This window comes from Podarcis melisellensis (genome assembly GCF_964234715.1).
Source record: "Podarcis melisellensis genome assembly, chromosome: 2".
In the NCBI taxonomy this organism is placed as follows: Eukaryota; Metazoa; Chordata; class Lepidosauria; order Squamata; family Lacertidae; genus Podarcis; species Podarcis melisellensis.
This window is the reverse complement of record NC_138529.1, coordinates 114,127,224-114,144,166: the sequence shown is the minus strand read 5'-3', so window position 1 is coordinate 114,144,166 and position 16,943 is coordinate 114,127,224. Positions and strand designations below refer to the sequence as shown.

General features: G+C 46.1%; 2 protein-coding genes across 3 annotated transcripts in view; both read left to right on the top strand.

Moving 5' to 3' along the window:
- The window catches only part of LOC309364400 (uncharacterized protein), a 121,535-nt gene that overhangs the window by 87,891 nt on the left and 16,701 nt on the right, over positions 1-16,943 (top strand). The gene's annotated exons all lie outside the window — the stretch shown is intronic.
- On the top strand, positions 1,410-9,655 carry LOC309364826 (uncharacterized protein). 2 transcript variants are annotated; one of them, XM_081902759.1, is made up of 4 exons: positions 1,426-1,548; positions 1,594-4,905; positions 5,856-6,042; positions 7,682-9,655. In XM_081902759.1, the coding sequence occupies exons 3-4, from the start codon at positions 5,943-5,945 to the stop codon at positions 9,049-9,051; spliced, it is 1,470 nt and encodes a 489-aa protein (XP_081758885.1). In that variant the 5' UTR covers positions 1,426-1,548; positions 1,594-4,905; positions 5,856-5,942; the 3' UTR covers positions 9,052-9,655. The 2 variants fall into 2 exon arrangements, with proteins under 2 accessions (XP_081758884.1, XP_081758885.1); XM_081902758.1 differs by having other exon boundaries at positions 1,410-4,905.

Sequence of the window (16,943 nt, the reverse complement as noted above, 5' to 3'; positions counted from 1 at the left end):
ACCAGAGGTACCACTGTATTTAACAACAAGTACTTGAAAGACCAAACCGCGATGTAGCTGTGCTCTTTTCCATCCCTTTCCAAGAATTGCAACAATCTGCTGCTCCAATTGGTTCTCCCTTCACTGCAGTCAACTGAAGGCAACCAACTATGCCCTGGGGGCCCGATCTTTCTCACTGCCAATGAAAATGAATGAATAGAAGGAGAACCTATGCATGTGTCACCGACACAAAAACTTTGGATATGCACTCTGTAAAATAATGAAAGTTTACTTCCCCCCCCCTCTATCCCCACTTCTCAACTCCCCAACCTTATACTGAAGGCAATCCTGTGTAGGAAAGTTTTTTAATGTTTTAATGTTTAATGTTGGAGGGTTTGGAAAGGTCGGTTGCTGGAGCTAAGTGATTGCATGATCCCAACCAGCAGAGCTGGGAACTGGACTGCCTCCTCCAGCTACCCATTCGGGCTGCAGGCATAGCTGTCAACCTTCCCTTTTTTGCCGGAAATTCCCTTATTCCAGTGCCATTTCCCGCTGCTATCCCGGATTGTTAGATATCCCGTAGACTGTCCCCGGGACAGGTGAGGCTGCTGATCCCTTATTTTCAAATCTGAAAATTGACAGCTGTGGCTGCAGGGTGGCATCGTCCCAGCTTTCTGAAAAGATTTACTGATGAGGAAACCAGTGACTGCACATCGGATCATAAGGAGACTTATTTGTGCAACATTCTGGATATCTTATAAGATGCCATGTAGATTCCAATGATACAATAAATTTTGAGGGACAGCGCAAGGGGGCGCATCCAGCCTCGCAGCCTCCCAGGGCCCAACCCACAGCCAGCGAGCTCCGATGCCCAGAGAGGCAGGAAACGGGGCCAGCCAGGGGGACTCGAGAGCGGCTGCACTTTCCTGTCCCCGCCGAGGAGAGCGGAGGAGCAGCGGGCCGTGGCCTGGCGAGTTTCCCCGGAGAGGAGCCGGATTCCGCTGCAGGGACGGAGCGAGGAGTCCGAGGTGCAGGAGGCGGGAGGTGGGAGGAGGGGGAGAGCAGGTGGGCCTGGCAGGATCAGGCCCCGAGTGGAATCAGAGGCTGCAGGGCGCCCCCCCCCCAACCGGGCAGGAAGGGGAAGGGGCGCAGCGGAGGGGCAGGGCATCTGCAGGAGGGCACAGGGGCAAACATCTCTGGCTCAGGCTGGCACGGACCCTGCCGGAGACCCTGGGGAGCTGCTCCCTTCAGTCCTGAGCTCAAGGGGCAGAATGAGGGGTCTAGGGCAGCTGCTGCTTCCCGATGGACGATGCATATAGTCGCTCACGGATCAGCGGCGTAGATGGGGCTTTTGCCGCCCCTCTCCCTGTCCCTCAGCAGGGAGCCCCGTCCTCTTCCACGGTCCTCCCCACGGCGGAGAGGGAAGGGGAGGCGGGGGGGGGGGAAGGAAGAGCAGTGCAACAGGGAGGTGTCCCTCTCACCCTGCAGCCCCCTGACACCCTTTGCAGGCCACTACTCCTGCCCCCCCTTCCTCTTCCACTGCCATTGATAAACCTATCGCCCTCATTTGTGAATTGGTCTGATCGCCTTTGAAAGCTCTCTTTTCTCTTGTAGTAATGATGTCCATCAGATTCATTTAGCAAGGAAATAGCTTCTTTTGTCTTCCCCCAAATCAAGGTACACTATGCCTACACATGGAGGCTCTGTTGATCTGTCACGGCTAATAAAACAGCTAATAGATCTATTTCCCGGAGAAGGCACCTGATCTTTTCCGAAGCTGTCAAAGCTAGTGACCTCTTGTGTCTGCGTGTAAATCAGTGAGACAGGCTTAAACCTGTCTCATTAAATGTTCTATTTCCACCTTCCCCAGTAAGGCTGCAGAGTTTTCAGATGAAGGCTGAGGGTTGAAGTGGGTGACAGTTTAGAGAATGCAGAAGAAAGGAGGATTCTTAAGATGTGTGGCATATGGAAATGAATTAATGATAATAAAAAGTTGAAGACAGTATTGTAAAAGACTGAGGAAGGCGAAATTGAAATTAGCTATTCATGTTCAGATTATTACTCATTTCATTTCTATACTGCTTCATATTTCTAATTTTTTTTAATAATAAATTTTATTAAAATTTTCACAATATCTCCAATCATACAATTTTCCAAATCACATATTTTAACTTTTTGAACCTCCCTCAGCTCCTCTGACAATCATCCGTAATTAAATTTCTACCTTCACATTCCTTAATTATAGTATTGCCTTCAAGTAAAATCTTTCTATCCTCGTTTACATTCTTGCAATATTCCTTATTTTTTCCACAAAGCTTCTTTAAAACACACTAGCGTTGTTTGTTCCTCACATACACTCTTCAAATATTCTCTGAATTTCCCCCAGTCCTCTAGGAACTTGTGGTCTCTTTGAAGTCTGATTTTTCCAGTTAATTTATCTAGTTCTGCGTAATCTGTTAGTTTTTTTCTCCATTCTTCCAAAGTCGGTAATTCTTCTTGTTTCCATTTTTGGGCCATCAATGTTCTCGCTGCTGTTATTGCGTACTGAAAGAGTTTACAGTCCCTCTTATTTATTTCATTTCTAGTTATTCCCAGTAGGAAGGTTTCTGGTTTCTTTACAAAGCTATATTTCAGCATTTTCTTTAACTCATTATATATCATTTCCCAGAACCCCTTCACTTTCTTACACTCCCACCACATATGAATAAAAGTACCCTCTTTCTCTTTACATTTCCAACATTTGTTACAGGTTTTATACATTTTTGCCAATTTAACTGGTGTTATATACCATCTGTATACCATTTTCATACCATTTTCTTTTAACATAGTACATGCTGTAAACTTCAGATTTTCATTCCATATTTTTTGCCAGTCTTCCATATCAATACTATACCCTAAATCTCTGGCCCAGTGAATCATTACAGATTTAACTTCCTCATCCATCGTGTGCCATTCCAATAATATTTTATACATTTTTGAGATTATCTTACAATCATTGTTAACAATTTCCGTTTGAAATTTCGAATCTTTTTCTTTATACCCTTTTTCTTTCACATCCTTTTTAAACATATCATTTATCAGGTAGTAGTGCAGCCAATCAAATACATGTTCTTTTACTTGCTCGTATGGCTTCAATCTCCATTTCTCTCCTTCTTTTACCACTAAATCTCCGTAAGTAATCCAATTACTCCTCATATTAATTTTCTTGACTCCCATAACCTCTAATGGGGATAACCAATGTGGAACCCCCATTTCTAATAGATTTTTATATCTGTCCCATACTTCAATTAACGATTTCCGGAAGATCTGGTTTTCAAACAATTTATAACCTTTTTTCTTCTCTTGCCATAGATACGCATGCCACCCAAATCTGTTATCTGCTTCAATTTTTTAAGAAAAAAAATCTAATTAGTAATTAGAGAGAAATCTCATTGCAGTTTGTGTCCATAGGATGTTGAGAACATTAACTCTGTAGATCCAGGAGTTCTCTCCTCCTGATAGTCTTAGATTTGATTGTTCTTTCCGATAGAACAGGAGGAACGAAACATTTATGGGCTTAAAGCTGCATTAATTCTGGAGGCCACATTCCAGTGAGCTTTGAGGCCAATGTATGCACATGCATGCGCACACAGAAAAGATATGCAGACCATAAAGTCACATGCACACACCTGGGTTTCCAGCACCTGGAGGTCACAGGTCCAGTGCCTCTAGACATGGAGGTTCTGCTTAGCTTTGGTGGTGAATATTCCTCCTCCCTGCACTTTCTCTCTAATCCACTTTAAAAAGGTTTGCTAGACCAAACCTTGCATGGCAGGTTTGCGATCATATCTCCTGCTATTCTTACTTTACCTAAAGAGCTGCAGGTGACTCTGAGTTTTATCAGAGCAGAAGCTGTGTCAGAAGAGGTGACCTTCCACCAACCCCCGTTTTCCTCCTCTAAATTGCCTCCATTTCCAAAATGCTCTTTTCTCCCCACTGAGGTAAAAATCTTGGCACGTCTTGCAGCCTCAGCAATCCCATGTGTAGTCGCATTAAATAAGACTGGCTTACCTTGCAAGGTTGTTGCAAGATCTATTAAGATAATGGCCAGGTTCAGATGACTGAATCACAACCTGAAAAGCTGGGTTAAAAATAGGAACAGTTTTTAATGCATTGCTGCAGCAAAGTTACGCTAAAACCTAAGTTGACCCAAGATTAAAACAAAAAACTCTAGCCGCCACCGCATTCTCCTGGCCCCCAGAACCAGAATGCATCACTCCAGGAAGGACTCCCACCCAACCTTTAGTGAGAGAGGGGAAAAGAGAAGGACTCTAAATGGGTAGTTGCACAAATTTACCAGCTGTGGTCCTGCACTGGCAGCAAGGCTAACAAACAGGGGAGCTGGGAATGTGCTGGTCCCATATCTCCCTGCATCTGCCTCCTGACCTAATTGTCCCACCTTACCTCATGATTGGGCTGGCCCTGAGGGTGAACTGTACTGAAACCAGACAGTCTCTTATGAGCCATAACTAACAAACTTTCCATTTTGCCCAAACCAGGAAACTACAGCTGCCAGCTTTGGAACAAGCTGGGATATTAAGCTAACTTCAAACTGTGCTTGGTGAAAACAGGAAACTCTGGCTGATCAGTGGCTTCGTGGTTTGACTGATCCCACTGGTAGCAGTAAAAATAGGAAGCCCTGTTGCGTTCAAAAGGGTTGTTTGGACAGTCTCTGATCAGCATGCATAGCAGGACAGGCTTAAAAAGGTAAAGGACCCCTGACCATTAGGTCTAGTTGTCACCGACTCTGGGGTTGTGGTACTCATCTCGCTTTATTGGCCGAGGGAGCCAGCATACACCTTCTGGGTCATGTGGCCAGCATGACTAAGCCACTTCTGGCAAACCATAGCAGCGCACAGAAACGCCGTTTACCTTCCCGCCGGAGCGGTAACTATTTATCTACTTGGACTTTGACGTGCTTTTGAACTGCTAGGTTGGCAGGAGCACGGAACAAGCAACGGGAGCTCACCTCACCTGGTCGCGGGGATTCGAACCGCCAACCTTCTTATTGGCGAGTCCTAGGCTGTGTGGTTTAACCCACAGCGCCACCCGCGTCCCAGGACAGGCTTAGGAAGCTATTATTATTATTATTATTATCATTATTATTATTTGCATCCTGGGTTGCCTCTGCCCATCTGGGTAGCTTCCAACAAACTAAAAACCGTCAAAAATTTCCTTGTAAAAGGCTGCCTTTGGAAGTCTTCCATTTTGTAGAAATGGCCTTCGGTTTTAAAGAATTGCCCTCTTTTTGGAATCATGTATGCTGTCCTCTAGGTCCAAACACACAGAGACACACATAGTAGGAACAAGCAGTGCTTTAAAGTGCTTATCTTGCAAACTTGCCATCTAAGTTGTTTACTCATGACCAAAGTTCCTGTTTCCCAAAAGGACAGGAGGGGGAGCAGAGGAGGAAACGGATGGGTTTGAAGGCTCTTTCTGCCTCTCTCCCCTGAGAAACAAGAGCAAAGGGTTTTTGCAGGGCAGGAGGACATTGGAGGAGGCAGTGAGGGCAGAGGGAGCAGTGGGCAGATCCCCCGCCTCTCCCAGGGGGTCCAGATGCAAGCAAGAAGATTCCTTCTTCTCCATGCAAGGGCCACCCATGTATTCAGAGCAGTCCTTTGCAGATTAACTCTTAAGTTCCAAGGGATCTCCTCTCAGGCCACGAGGTGGGACAGGCAGGTGAAAGGGATTGCCAAAGGTGTTTGAAAATGGGAGGGGGCTTTTGGGAAGGGGTGCCCAATTGGGGCTTCTCCAGGGGCAGCAGAATGTCTTGGGCAGGAGAATCCCTGCAGGGGCTCTCAGACTCCCTTGGCTTCTTCTTCTTCCCTCCCTCCCAGGAAGCTGCAACTTGCTCTGGATTCTGTGCTCCTCAGGAAGCTCAACCTGCAAACCTAGCTGAGACTGAACCTGCAAGCCTGGCCAGGATGGAAGGAGGAAGATGGACGGTTGACCTGGTCAGGCTGTCTCCTGCATCCCTCCCCACAACCTCTGAGCATTCCCTCCCAGGACCCTTGGAGAAATCTGGTGAGTTCCAGAGGAGAGGAGATGGGGACAGGGATAGATGGAAGGTGGAGGGAGAAAGAGGAAAAGATGGAGAGGAGACAAATGGAAGGAAGTTCCTGACAGGAAGAAGGAAGGGGTGAGGCCTTCTCCGGAGCAGCTCTTTGTTTCTTGAATCCTTTTCCTAAAGTAGTGGGGGCAGATTTTCTTCCTCCAGGCTTTGAAACCTTAGGTGTTATTTCCATGGCAGGAATAATTGATGATAATGATGTTGCACACCAATCCTGAATAATGGGTGAAGGGGAATGGAAATGTTTCCCATAATTATTTATAATTAATGTATTTAAATGGTTTCTATTACCTTTATTTTTTATAGACAGAGTCAGAATGATACATTCCACCAGCATCAAAACACAATAAATGCATGCACCTCCCCAGTTTGGTGGGCTTAAGGGACAAAGGACCCATTATCATGATACACGATTCCTGTGGCTGGAGGCTCTACACTTAGGATTGGGCATATAAAGTCCAAGAGTGTCTGGTATTATAAGCAAATTGTGTAAACTTGCCAATCTTACAGACTGGGGTTGTTTGTGAGAGTGAGTGAGTGAGTGGGATAATAATTTTAGCGCCCCTTGGGTCTCCCGCACAGACGCGAGACAACTCCAGTAGTAATTATCTCAGGTTTATTGCTCAAACTCACAAATCACTGTGGAGCTCAGTCTTTAGCCTGTTCATCCCAGCTTGCAGTTGCCGAGTCCTCCAGCAAAGAAGCCCCCACTTTCGCTTTCTTTTCCCCTCTTCTCGCATATTCTCTTGAGCCTACGATTTTTTGGACACGCTATTTCCAGGGTCTCTGTGTCAGAGCTCAAACTGGAAATAACAGTCTGTGCCCCCCCCTGGCACCCCCTCTTCCTGCTCTTTGTTCTTTCCTCCTGCTGCAGCTTGGCTGCTCCTCCCCTGCTTCACATTCCAACTGAATCACATCTCTTGCGTTCTCAGGCTCTGTCAGCGGAGGCACGAGAGGCTTGAGATTCACGGAGCTGACACCCTGTAATTTTGTCCGTCCCTAAGCTTCCATGGAGATACTGTGGTATAACCTTGGTGCAAATTTGAAAATAAGTACACAAAGCCAACAAAGAGACTCAGAAGTTTATAGTGGCACCAGCTTTCCTGGTCAAGAGTCCACTTTGTCAGACTGCAGCCCACAAAAGCTTAGGCAATAATACATTTATCAGCCTTTAAGGGCTGCAAAAGATGAATAAACAGAAGTGTAGTTCATTTATGGAATCTATGCTACAGGAGACAGTGACGGCCAGCAACATGGATAGCTTGAAGAAAAGGATAAGACTGACGTCTCGTCTCTGCCCTCGTGGTCCTAGGCAATAATGCTTCTTAATACTAGTTTCTGGAAAGCACAGGAAGGCAGAGAAGACTCTTGTGCTCCAATCCTGCTTGCCGGTTTCCTGCTTGCCGGTTGTGAATGGAGTGATCATGTGTTGCTCTTGCCACTATCTCATCAGCTTTCATAAAATTGGACCCTAGAGAGGATAGTGGAGAATGAAGGTGTTAAAAATGAGAGAAGGTACAGATTGGGATTGACATGTGTTCAGTTCCCTTTTTGTCTTTCTTGAAAGTCTAACAGGATTCTCTTTCCTCCCAGACTCCCAAACAGGTGAGGAAGATGAAAGTCAGAATTCTATGGAGCCACCTGTGAATTTATGCGAAAGAACAAAGAAATTGAGGATACAACAACAAACTCACAAAGGAGAGAAACTATTTGAATGTACGGAATGTGGAAAGAGCTTCAGTCGAAGTGGAAAACTTAGAATACACCAACAAACTCACACAGGGGAGAAACCATTTAAATGTATTGAATGTGGAAAGAGCTTCAGTCGAAATGATGCACTAAGAATACACCAACGAACTCACACGGGGAAGAAACCTTTTAAATGTATTGAATGTGGAAAGTGCTTCAGTAGAAGTGAAAATCTTAGAAGACATCAACGAACTCACACGGGGGAGAAACGATTTAAATGTATTGAATGTGGAAAGAGCTTCAGTGAAAGTGGAGCATTTAGAATACACCAACGAACTCACACAGGGGAGAAACCATTTAAATGTGTGGACTGTGGAAAGAGCTTCAGTCGAAGTGGCACACTTAAAAGTCATCAGCGAAGTCATATAGGAGAGAAACCATTTAAATGTATTGAATGTGGAAAGAGCTTCAGTCATAACGGAGCACTTAAACTACATGAACAAATTCACACGGGGGAGAAACCATTTAAATGTATGCAGTGTGGAAAGAGCTTCAGTCGTAACGGAACACTTAAAATACACCAACGAACTCACACGGGGGAGAAACCATTTAAATGTATTGAATGTGGAAAGAGCTTCAGTCAAAGTGGAGATCTTAGAATACACCAACGAACTCACACGGGAGAGAAACCATTTAAATGTATGCAGTGTGGAAAGAGCTTCAGTCGTAACGGAGCACTTAAAGTACACCAACGAACTCACACGGGGGAGAAACCATTTAAATGTATTGAATGTGGAAAGAGCTTCAGTCGATATGAAATCCTTAGAATACATCAAAGAACTCACACTGGGGAGAAACCATTTAAATGTATTGAATGTGGAAATAGCTTTAGTCGTAGTGAAACACTTAGAATACATCAACGAACTCACACGGGAGAGAAACCATTTAAATGTATGCAGTGTGGAAAGAGCTTCAGTCATAACGGAGCACTTAAAGTACATGAACAAATTCACACGGGGGAGAAACTATTTAAATGTATTGAATGTAGAAAGTGCTTCAGTCGATATGAAATCCTTAGAATACATCAAAGAACTCACACTGGGGAGAAACCATTTAAATGTATTGAATGTGGAAATAGCTTCAGTCGTAGTGAAACACTTAGAATACATCAACAAACTCACACAGGAGAGAAACCATTTAAATGTATGGAGTGTGTTAAGAGCTTCAGTCAAAGTGGACACCTTAGAAGACATCAGCTAACTCACACACAATGAAAACTACAGGCGTATTGAATGTGGAAAGGACTTCAGAGGGAGTGGAGACCTTAATGTTCATTAGTAAATTCACACTAGGGAAATGATAGAAATGTATGGAGTTTTCCACTCAGGGTTCACTACTTACACCAAGAAACTCATAAAGGGGGAAATCAGATGTAAATGCATGGAATGATGTTTTAGTGTTTGTACTTAAATTTGTATACACATATGTATGTATAAAAGTAATGAAGGTCATATATACTAAATGTACAAAATAAGTGGCAACTTTTTGCTAGATAAACAGGGAGGGAGTGTGAATCTGGAATGCTCAAGGTGTGTGTTGAATCTGTTTAGTTTTCAGGTCTGCCTTTCACTGCCCAAATGATGGGCTGCCCTTGTCTTGTAGATCAGTATTCCAGGCGCTCATTACTTGGACTTTGCATAACCCATTGAAGACCTTTTTACTGATAGCATTTTCCAGCTGAATGAAAGGTCCCTGTGTTAAATGTTCATTTGGTATTGCTTTTGAAACTCATCTCCTTTTTTCTGTGCTCTTGTGTACCTGTTTAGAGCTGTTTTTATTAAATATTTTCTGCATTGGCTTTTGACCTGTGGAAGGTGACCAGTGAGGGTGTTTTTTGTGTTCCTTAGTTCACAGAAATGTTTTAAAGGAATGTAGAAGAATTAGGGCTAGGGGAGGTTAGTGAAAGGGACTGAGGAGTGGGAGACTGATTTGTTGTGAATGTGGGAGGTGGAGAGGGATAGAAGAGAAAGCTCCATTATTTGGTCAGGGCTGTGGCTAAAGACCTTGGTCCAGCTTTTCTGGGAATTGTAGTCTCAGGATGTCCAATTGTAGTTGGCTGAGGAGGCGCAGAAATTTCTAAGAGGTTCCTCCCAGAACTACAGTTCCCAGAGTTCCTAGGAAGTGAAGATGGCTGTGAAGTCTCTGGACAGGGGTCAGCAACCTAAGGGCCACGGGCTGGAAACCCCGAGTGGGAGTGGGAAACCCCGAGTGGGAGTGGGAGATCGGGGCCGGCTTCCCAGCAGGAACGGAGTGCAGAGGGTGGAGTTCCCAGTGTGACACACGGAGCAGAGCAGGAAGGAGACAGGGGAAGGAGATCGGGGCAAGACGTCCTGCCGGAAGGGGCGGAGAGTAGTACAGGGAGTAGTGTAACTGTCAAGAGGAAGGTCAGGGGAAGCGAACGCGCGCCAAGTTCAATTGTGGAGGCGCGCGGAAATGCAGAGAGCCCAGAGGAGGAGCCTGGTCCCAAAGCACGAAGGAGGGGGGAGCAGGCATCTGGGGACTCCGCGTCAGGGGAAAGCAGGAGGGAAGGAACTCAGGGGGGCAGAAAGACCCTGCGGAAAAGGAAGGACAGGAAGAGGTGGACTAGCACAAGCCTCTTAAACTGGTGTAGAGGCGGGACCGATTCAGAGGGGACTTCAAACGTCTAAGGCTAAGAGACGCGGGGCTGCACGCCTCGGTTGTGGAACCAATAATGAACTGCAATAAACATCCTTGTATATAAGAAGAGCTTGGCGTTGGTCTTTTGTGAGCTGAGACTTGAGGCAGCCCCTGACAACCTGTTTTTAACTCCGCTACCGAAAGCGTCTCCCCCTCCAGGACAGGAGAGCGGAGAACACGCGTCTTGCAGAAGGAACCGCTCGCTGCATTCGGTAGCGGAGTTAAAAACAGGGAATCAAGGCTTCATACACCCCAGAACCCTGGGAGGGTCTCTCAGAACGGAACAGATATGCTGCGGTGCAGAACTGGGACCTTCAGAACTTTATTATTTTTTTGTTTAATCTTTGGATCGTGTAGTAACGAAAGAATGCGCACTCATACTCCTTCCCGCAGCGAGGTTTGAGGACAGTGATCTGGCCCTCGACTTTAAAAGGTTGCTGAGACCTGTCTCTGGGGGTGCAAAAAAGAATTTGGAAGTGTTTGTTTTCATTCTTGGGGGCCATGCTATTTGGCAACCCTCTCTTTTTCAAGAGCTAATTTCAGGGCTATGAGAGCCTAAGGAAAAGCCTTTTGTTTGTTTTTAATAAAAAAACCCTTCAAAATGTGACAAATGTTTGTGGGGGCTCCATCTGTTGTTGTTGCTGCTGCTGAGGGGGCCCTGGATCTCAGCCCCAAATGTCTGCCATGATGGTAGCAGGATGGGAGAAGTCAAGTGCCCAGAATCAAAAAGGAAAAGTATTTTCTGCATCTTTCTTGAACGAAATGGATATGTCTGCAACCTCAGACAAAGCTCATGTTGACAGCATTGAAGCCGTTGTTCAGTAACCAATTAATGTCATATTTATCACTGCTGATAAATATGTCCTAAATAAACAACCATATATATTTGCCTTCTGGAAGGTGGGGCACGATGCTGAGGGAATCTGTATTATATCTGGAGGAGAGAAGGCGGAAGGGGGGGGGGGTAGCTCAGTGCACCCAGAAGACGCCAGTTGTTGGTTATAGTTGCATCTATACAAAGTGCATAGCCTTTGCCCTCCATAAAGAAATGGGGAGGAGACAAGAGCTGGAATAGCTGACCAGAAGGAAATGTAACCTGGGAACTTCATGTTGCTCCTCAGCTCCCTGACCCCAAGAAAAGACTCCTCCAGGGAGGCAGGTGAGCATCACAGCTAAACCCCCCATTATGCTCTACAGTAGCTAATCGCTCAGAACAGGGCTTTTTTCATTCAGTTCTTTGTGTTGGGGGGGGGGGTTACCTTCCCTTCTTCCCTTGCAATCATGACAAAAATGAAACCTCCACGGCAATGCTTTCAGCCCCAGAAGAGGAGCTCCCCTTGGTGTCAAGGAAGGGGTCCAAGGGAGCATCTGGAGCCCTGCCTTCCCTTCTGTCGCTGGGCCCTTCCCCTCCTCTCTCTGCCATCCCAGGGCCACTCTTGACTCCCCAGCAGGAGACTAGATCTGTCTGTGATGATGAGATGTCCTGGCTGGTGGAAGGACCACTTCCTGTTTCCTGCAGCTCCATCCTTCTTTCTCATGCAAGGTGGAGTCATGGAGCAGGTGACGACTGAGCACACCTAAGAGTGGCGCAGCGGGTGGGTGGGATTCTGCTTAACCTTTCCCTGTCTGCTCCTTTAATGGATCCAAATCCCCACACAAAAAGGGGCAGTGTGAGGGCACAATCAGTGTTATGGAGCTGCCCTGAAAATCATTGCTTTGTGACCGTAAGAGGCCCTTCTCAAAAAAACAAGCATCAAGAGAATTTAAGCTACAGAATTTAAAACAAACGGATAATTACAAAAAAAGAAAGCAGTCTGGCGCCACATTGCGTAGGAGTTAGTTTAACACACTCTACCTGGGGCTGCCTTTGAAAAGAGCTCAGAAAGTTCAACTGGCTGAAAGAGCTGCAGACACACTGCTGACCAGGGCTGGCTATAGGCAGCATAGGACTCCCTTATTAGAACAGCTCCGTCTGCCTAATTGTCTGTTTCTGGACACAATGTGCTGGTTATTACCTATAAAGTCCTGCCCCCCCCTCTGCCAAATTAGGGATCCTCTCCAAGGACCTGTGTTTGAAAGGGTGTGTGAATGTGAAAAGTCCTGCATTTAAACTCTGGGCAGCCAAGCACAGACAGACTGACAGATTCATGAGTATCTGGGTGTGTGCATGCATGTGTGACAAATTCCAGGGGGCATCTGGCAAGCCAGCACAGCAAACAGAAACGCCGTTTACCTTCCCGCCAGTAAGCGGTCCCTATTTATCTACTTGCACCCGGGGGTGCTTTCGAACTGCTAGGTTGGCAGGCGCTGGGACCGAACAGCGGGAGCGCACCCCGCCGCAGGGATTCGAACCGCCGACCTTTCGATCGGCAAGCCCTAGGCGCTGAGGCTTTTACCCACAGCGCCACCCGCGTCCCCCACACAAGCGTACATGTGAACAAAAACGTAAAAAAAGACATGTGGCCATAGCTCAAAAACTTGACCTGATTGAGCAAAACCAATGTGATTTTTGGATTCAGTGCATCAGATTCGTCCTAAATCAACTGAAAAAACACAGACAACAAAATTGTTGTTGACCAGTGAAATGAAATTTGAAACAATTAAAGTCTAACTTAGAGTTGAGACCCCCCTGGATAAATGGTTTGAAACATGAAAAGAAACCGTGTTTCTTGTTGCCGTAACTGTCGCTCATAATCTTTTCTGATGCTAATTGCCTTCTGATTCACCCATAAAACTGTAAATAATAGATCTGTATCTGAATGATTATGAGAAGCAAAATGTTCTACCAGAGGTGCCTCCAAATTAGCATTATTAATACATGATCGGTGTTCACCAATCCGAACCCCCACAGCTCGAGTGGTAGAGCCTATATACAATAAATTGCCAGCTGCTGCCTTTGCTGCCTTCGTGTGTTGTGATGGCAGCAGCAGCGGCAGAGGCAGCAACCCTCTCATTCCACTAACGAAAGGAACCTCTGAAGCCTGGTGCTGGGCTGGCTCCCTCCACCATCCCTCCACTTGGATACCCACTCACACACACAGAGAGGGACGCATGCAGCCTCTTGCCTTCCCTCACGTTGCGCACTGCCCTCAACCTCAACTTGCCCTCTTGGTCAGGCTGCTGAGAGGGGGGGAGGGGGGGCTTCTGCTGGGCCAGAGCCGCTTCTCTTCTGGGCAACACCCCCCTCCACACCCCAATCCCTTTTCTGTTCCGAGCGGCTATGTTGCAGGGCCCCCGGGTATCATATAAAGACCCTCTATTTAAAACTTTTTCTTATCAGGCGATCATCGAAATTTTTATTTATGGACATATTACTGACATATTTTTAGCTGCTTTTGGGGGGCCCTCCTCACCTGCGCCCCTAGTGGGTGCTTTCCTCGCTGTCCCCTAACTATGGCCCTGACCCCAATCACTGCAGCCTGTGTGGGAAAGCCTTGAGGAGCTCACTGTGTGCAAGGGGGCTTTCCCAGGAGAGAAGCTGTACTGGTGCTCCGAGGGCAGGAAGAGCTTTGGCTGGAAATCGTTGCTCACTTCACACAAAAGGATCCACATGGGGAAGAAGCCATCCAGGTGCTCTGAGTGCAGGAAGAGCTTGGGGGTCAGAATCCACACAGGTGAGAGAAACCTTCCCATTGCCCTGACTGCAGTTAGAGCTTCAGCCAGGTAGCCCCTCTCTCCTGACACACGGGAGAACCCACACAAGAAGAGGGGGAGAAGAAGGATCTGAAATATTTTCCTTGAAGCTTGAATTGGTTTTTATTTTTTTATTTGTTTTATTTGATGTGTTGTGAAGCGCTTTGAGGCTTTTTCTTTAAAATATAAAGCGGTATAGAAATGAAATGAATAATAAGGATAATTTCATTGCCAAAAGTAAAAAATGGCACCTCGGCATTCCATTGTGGCAACCGTAGCCTAGGTTTAAGGAGACATTTAGCAATTAACTGATAGATATCTGAGTTTTTAATCCTACCATGGAAGGCAGGGCTTCCTCTCCCATTAATAAGGCTGAAGGGGACCGAAGCACAAGATGGTGGTTGTGGAGCCTTCGTTTCCAGTATTTTCTTTTGATCGCTCTTGATAATAATTATATTATCACTCCCCTCACCCCGGAATAAATCCAGTTAACCGCTCCACCTGTTTCTTTGTTGTTAGATCATTTGGTTGCAATGCCGTCGCACAAGAAGAGGAAGATAGATTTGGAGTGCCGCATTTTCAATAAGAAATGGACACACGACTATTTCTTTGTGGAGCTGAAAGGCATGCCCGTGTGCCTCATTTGTGGTGAGGCCCTCTCCATCCTGAAGAAGGCCAACCTGCAGAGGCACTACAGGACGAAGCACATCCAGTACGAGGAGTTCCAAGGGCAGCTGCGCGAGGAGAAGGTCAAGGCGCTGAAAATGGACCTGCACGCCCAGCAAGGCATTGCCCCGGAACCAAGGAAGGAAATGGACAGCGTGGAGCAAGCCAGCTTCATGGTGAGCGAGCTGGTCTCCAAAAAGCTCCGCCCGCTCTCCAGAGGTGAGCTGGTGAAGGAGTGCATTGTGGCCACTGCCGCTCTCTTGGCCCCAGAGAAGCTGAAGCTCTTTGAGAGCGTGAGCTTCTCTTGCAGGAGGGGGCCAGCTCACAGCAAGAACTCGACTCGGGGAATGGAGGGGTCGCTTGCAAGGGGCCCCCGATTACCAGAGGTGAACTTGGAAAGCCAGCTGCTAGCGGCCACATTGTTGATGCCGCCAGGCAAAAGTGAGCTTGAAAAAGAAACACAGCCACAAGTGTCACACTGAAAAGCTGCTGAGTTGAATGTTTATCATTATTTTATATATATTCACTTCTTTATTTTTTTCTTAAGTTTTTCATCATCAGAATTTTATCATTTGTACACCTCCCATCTAACTGCGTTGCCCTACTGCTCTGGGTGGCTTCCAACAAAATATTAGAAACACAAGAGCCCTCAAACAGTAAAATCTTCAGCTGTGAAGTTATATAATTTTTACATTTTTTATCTTGCAGATTATACAAGATGGTTCTGGAATTGGTTGGCTCCGTCTAACACTTCCTCTTGCTCTGCCAAGCAATGGGCATCAATCCCCACTGCTTCTGTTTGGACCCCGCTCCCACAAAATAGATTTTTCCAATGGGTCACTGGCGTTTCATTTAACAAATAACGAAATGTTCCCCACAGCAGAGTGTTTAAGTGTAGGCTGGTGCCAAAGGTAGAGGCAAATGGTTGCAATGTCTATATATCTATATTGCTTGGCTATATTCCTTTTTTTCTTCCGTTACGGACTTTCAAGAAATCGACCCGGTGGTGAGGCAGGGATTGGGTGATCTTTCCTCTTTGAGGCACAGTTTGTTCCTTTGTACGTTCAAACATGAAAAATAAAAGTGAGCCAGAACGAAAAAATGGTTACAGAATATTTACCTGGCAAAAGGCTGGCATCCTGTGGCCCCTTCAGATGTTGTTAGATTTCAACTCACGTCTTCCCTGGCATTGGCCATCCTGGCTGGGACTCATGGGAGCTGGAGTCCAATGATCTCTGAAGGACCACAGGTTTCCTTGCGTCTAGGTCCACAAATGCCAGGGACAATTCAAATCCCTCCTCAGTCGTGAAGCTCTGAGTGTCTTAAAGCCAGTCACCATCTTCATGTGAAACCTCCCTCACAGGGTTGCTGTGTGCGTGAAAGCAATATATCTTGTGGTGGGCTTGATGAGGGAAGTGTGCAACAGAAATGTAATTCATAGGTAAGAAGACAGGAAATAGTTCTGAATCTGATTGAAAAGAAAGCATTCTTTGTCTCCATATAGCATATAGCAGGGCTGGGGCCCATGTGTTGTTGAACTCCAGTTGAAGTCCCAGCGTCTGGTTCCTCAGCCCTCTGCACTCTCTCTCTGGAAACCTCCAGCTGCCAGGTGACAGGAACCAGCCAATGCCTTATAGTTCAGAAACAGACTGCCAGGAACTGGGATTGCAAGTTGCCAATCTGGGAAATTTAGGCAAGCATCAACATATTCGGTTTCCATGCTTATGAATGTTGATTTGGATCAGATCGTCTGAGGTGAAGAAATATTAGGGGAAATATCTGCTTGAGGATAGTTTTGACAGCAATTCGGGGAACTGGGAATATTTCTAGGTCCATCAGGGTTGATGGACCAGTAAATAGCTAGAGAGGATTAAGGTGTGTCTTGGTGGGGTGGGGGTGGAATTAGGCCTTGTTTCTTGTGTGGCAGATAAGAGATTCCATAGTTCTTAAGGGTGAAAGTTTGCTGCCTGTCAAAATGATACTTGAGCCTTTTTTTTTCCTTTCAAAAAACCAAAACAAAACAACCCAAACATGGCAGCTGGTCTAGTCAAGCAGGAAAATATACCGTATTTTTCGCTCTATAACACGCACCTGACCATAACACGCACATCGTTCTTAGAGGAGGAAAACAAGGGAAAAAACATTCTGA

Coding starts and splice junctions, on each gene's coding strand:
- LOC309364826 (XM_081902758.1), top strand. CDS start 5,943: ATGGAAGGAGGAAGATGGACGGTTGACCTGGTCAGGCTGTCTCCTGCA. Junction 6,043..7,681: donor AGGACCCTTGGAGAAATCTG/GTGAGTTCCAGA, acceptor CTTTCCTCCCAG/ACTCCCAAACAGGTGAGGAA.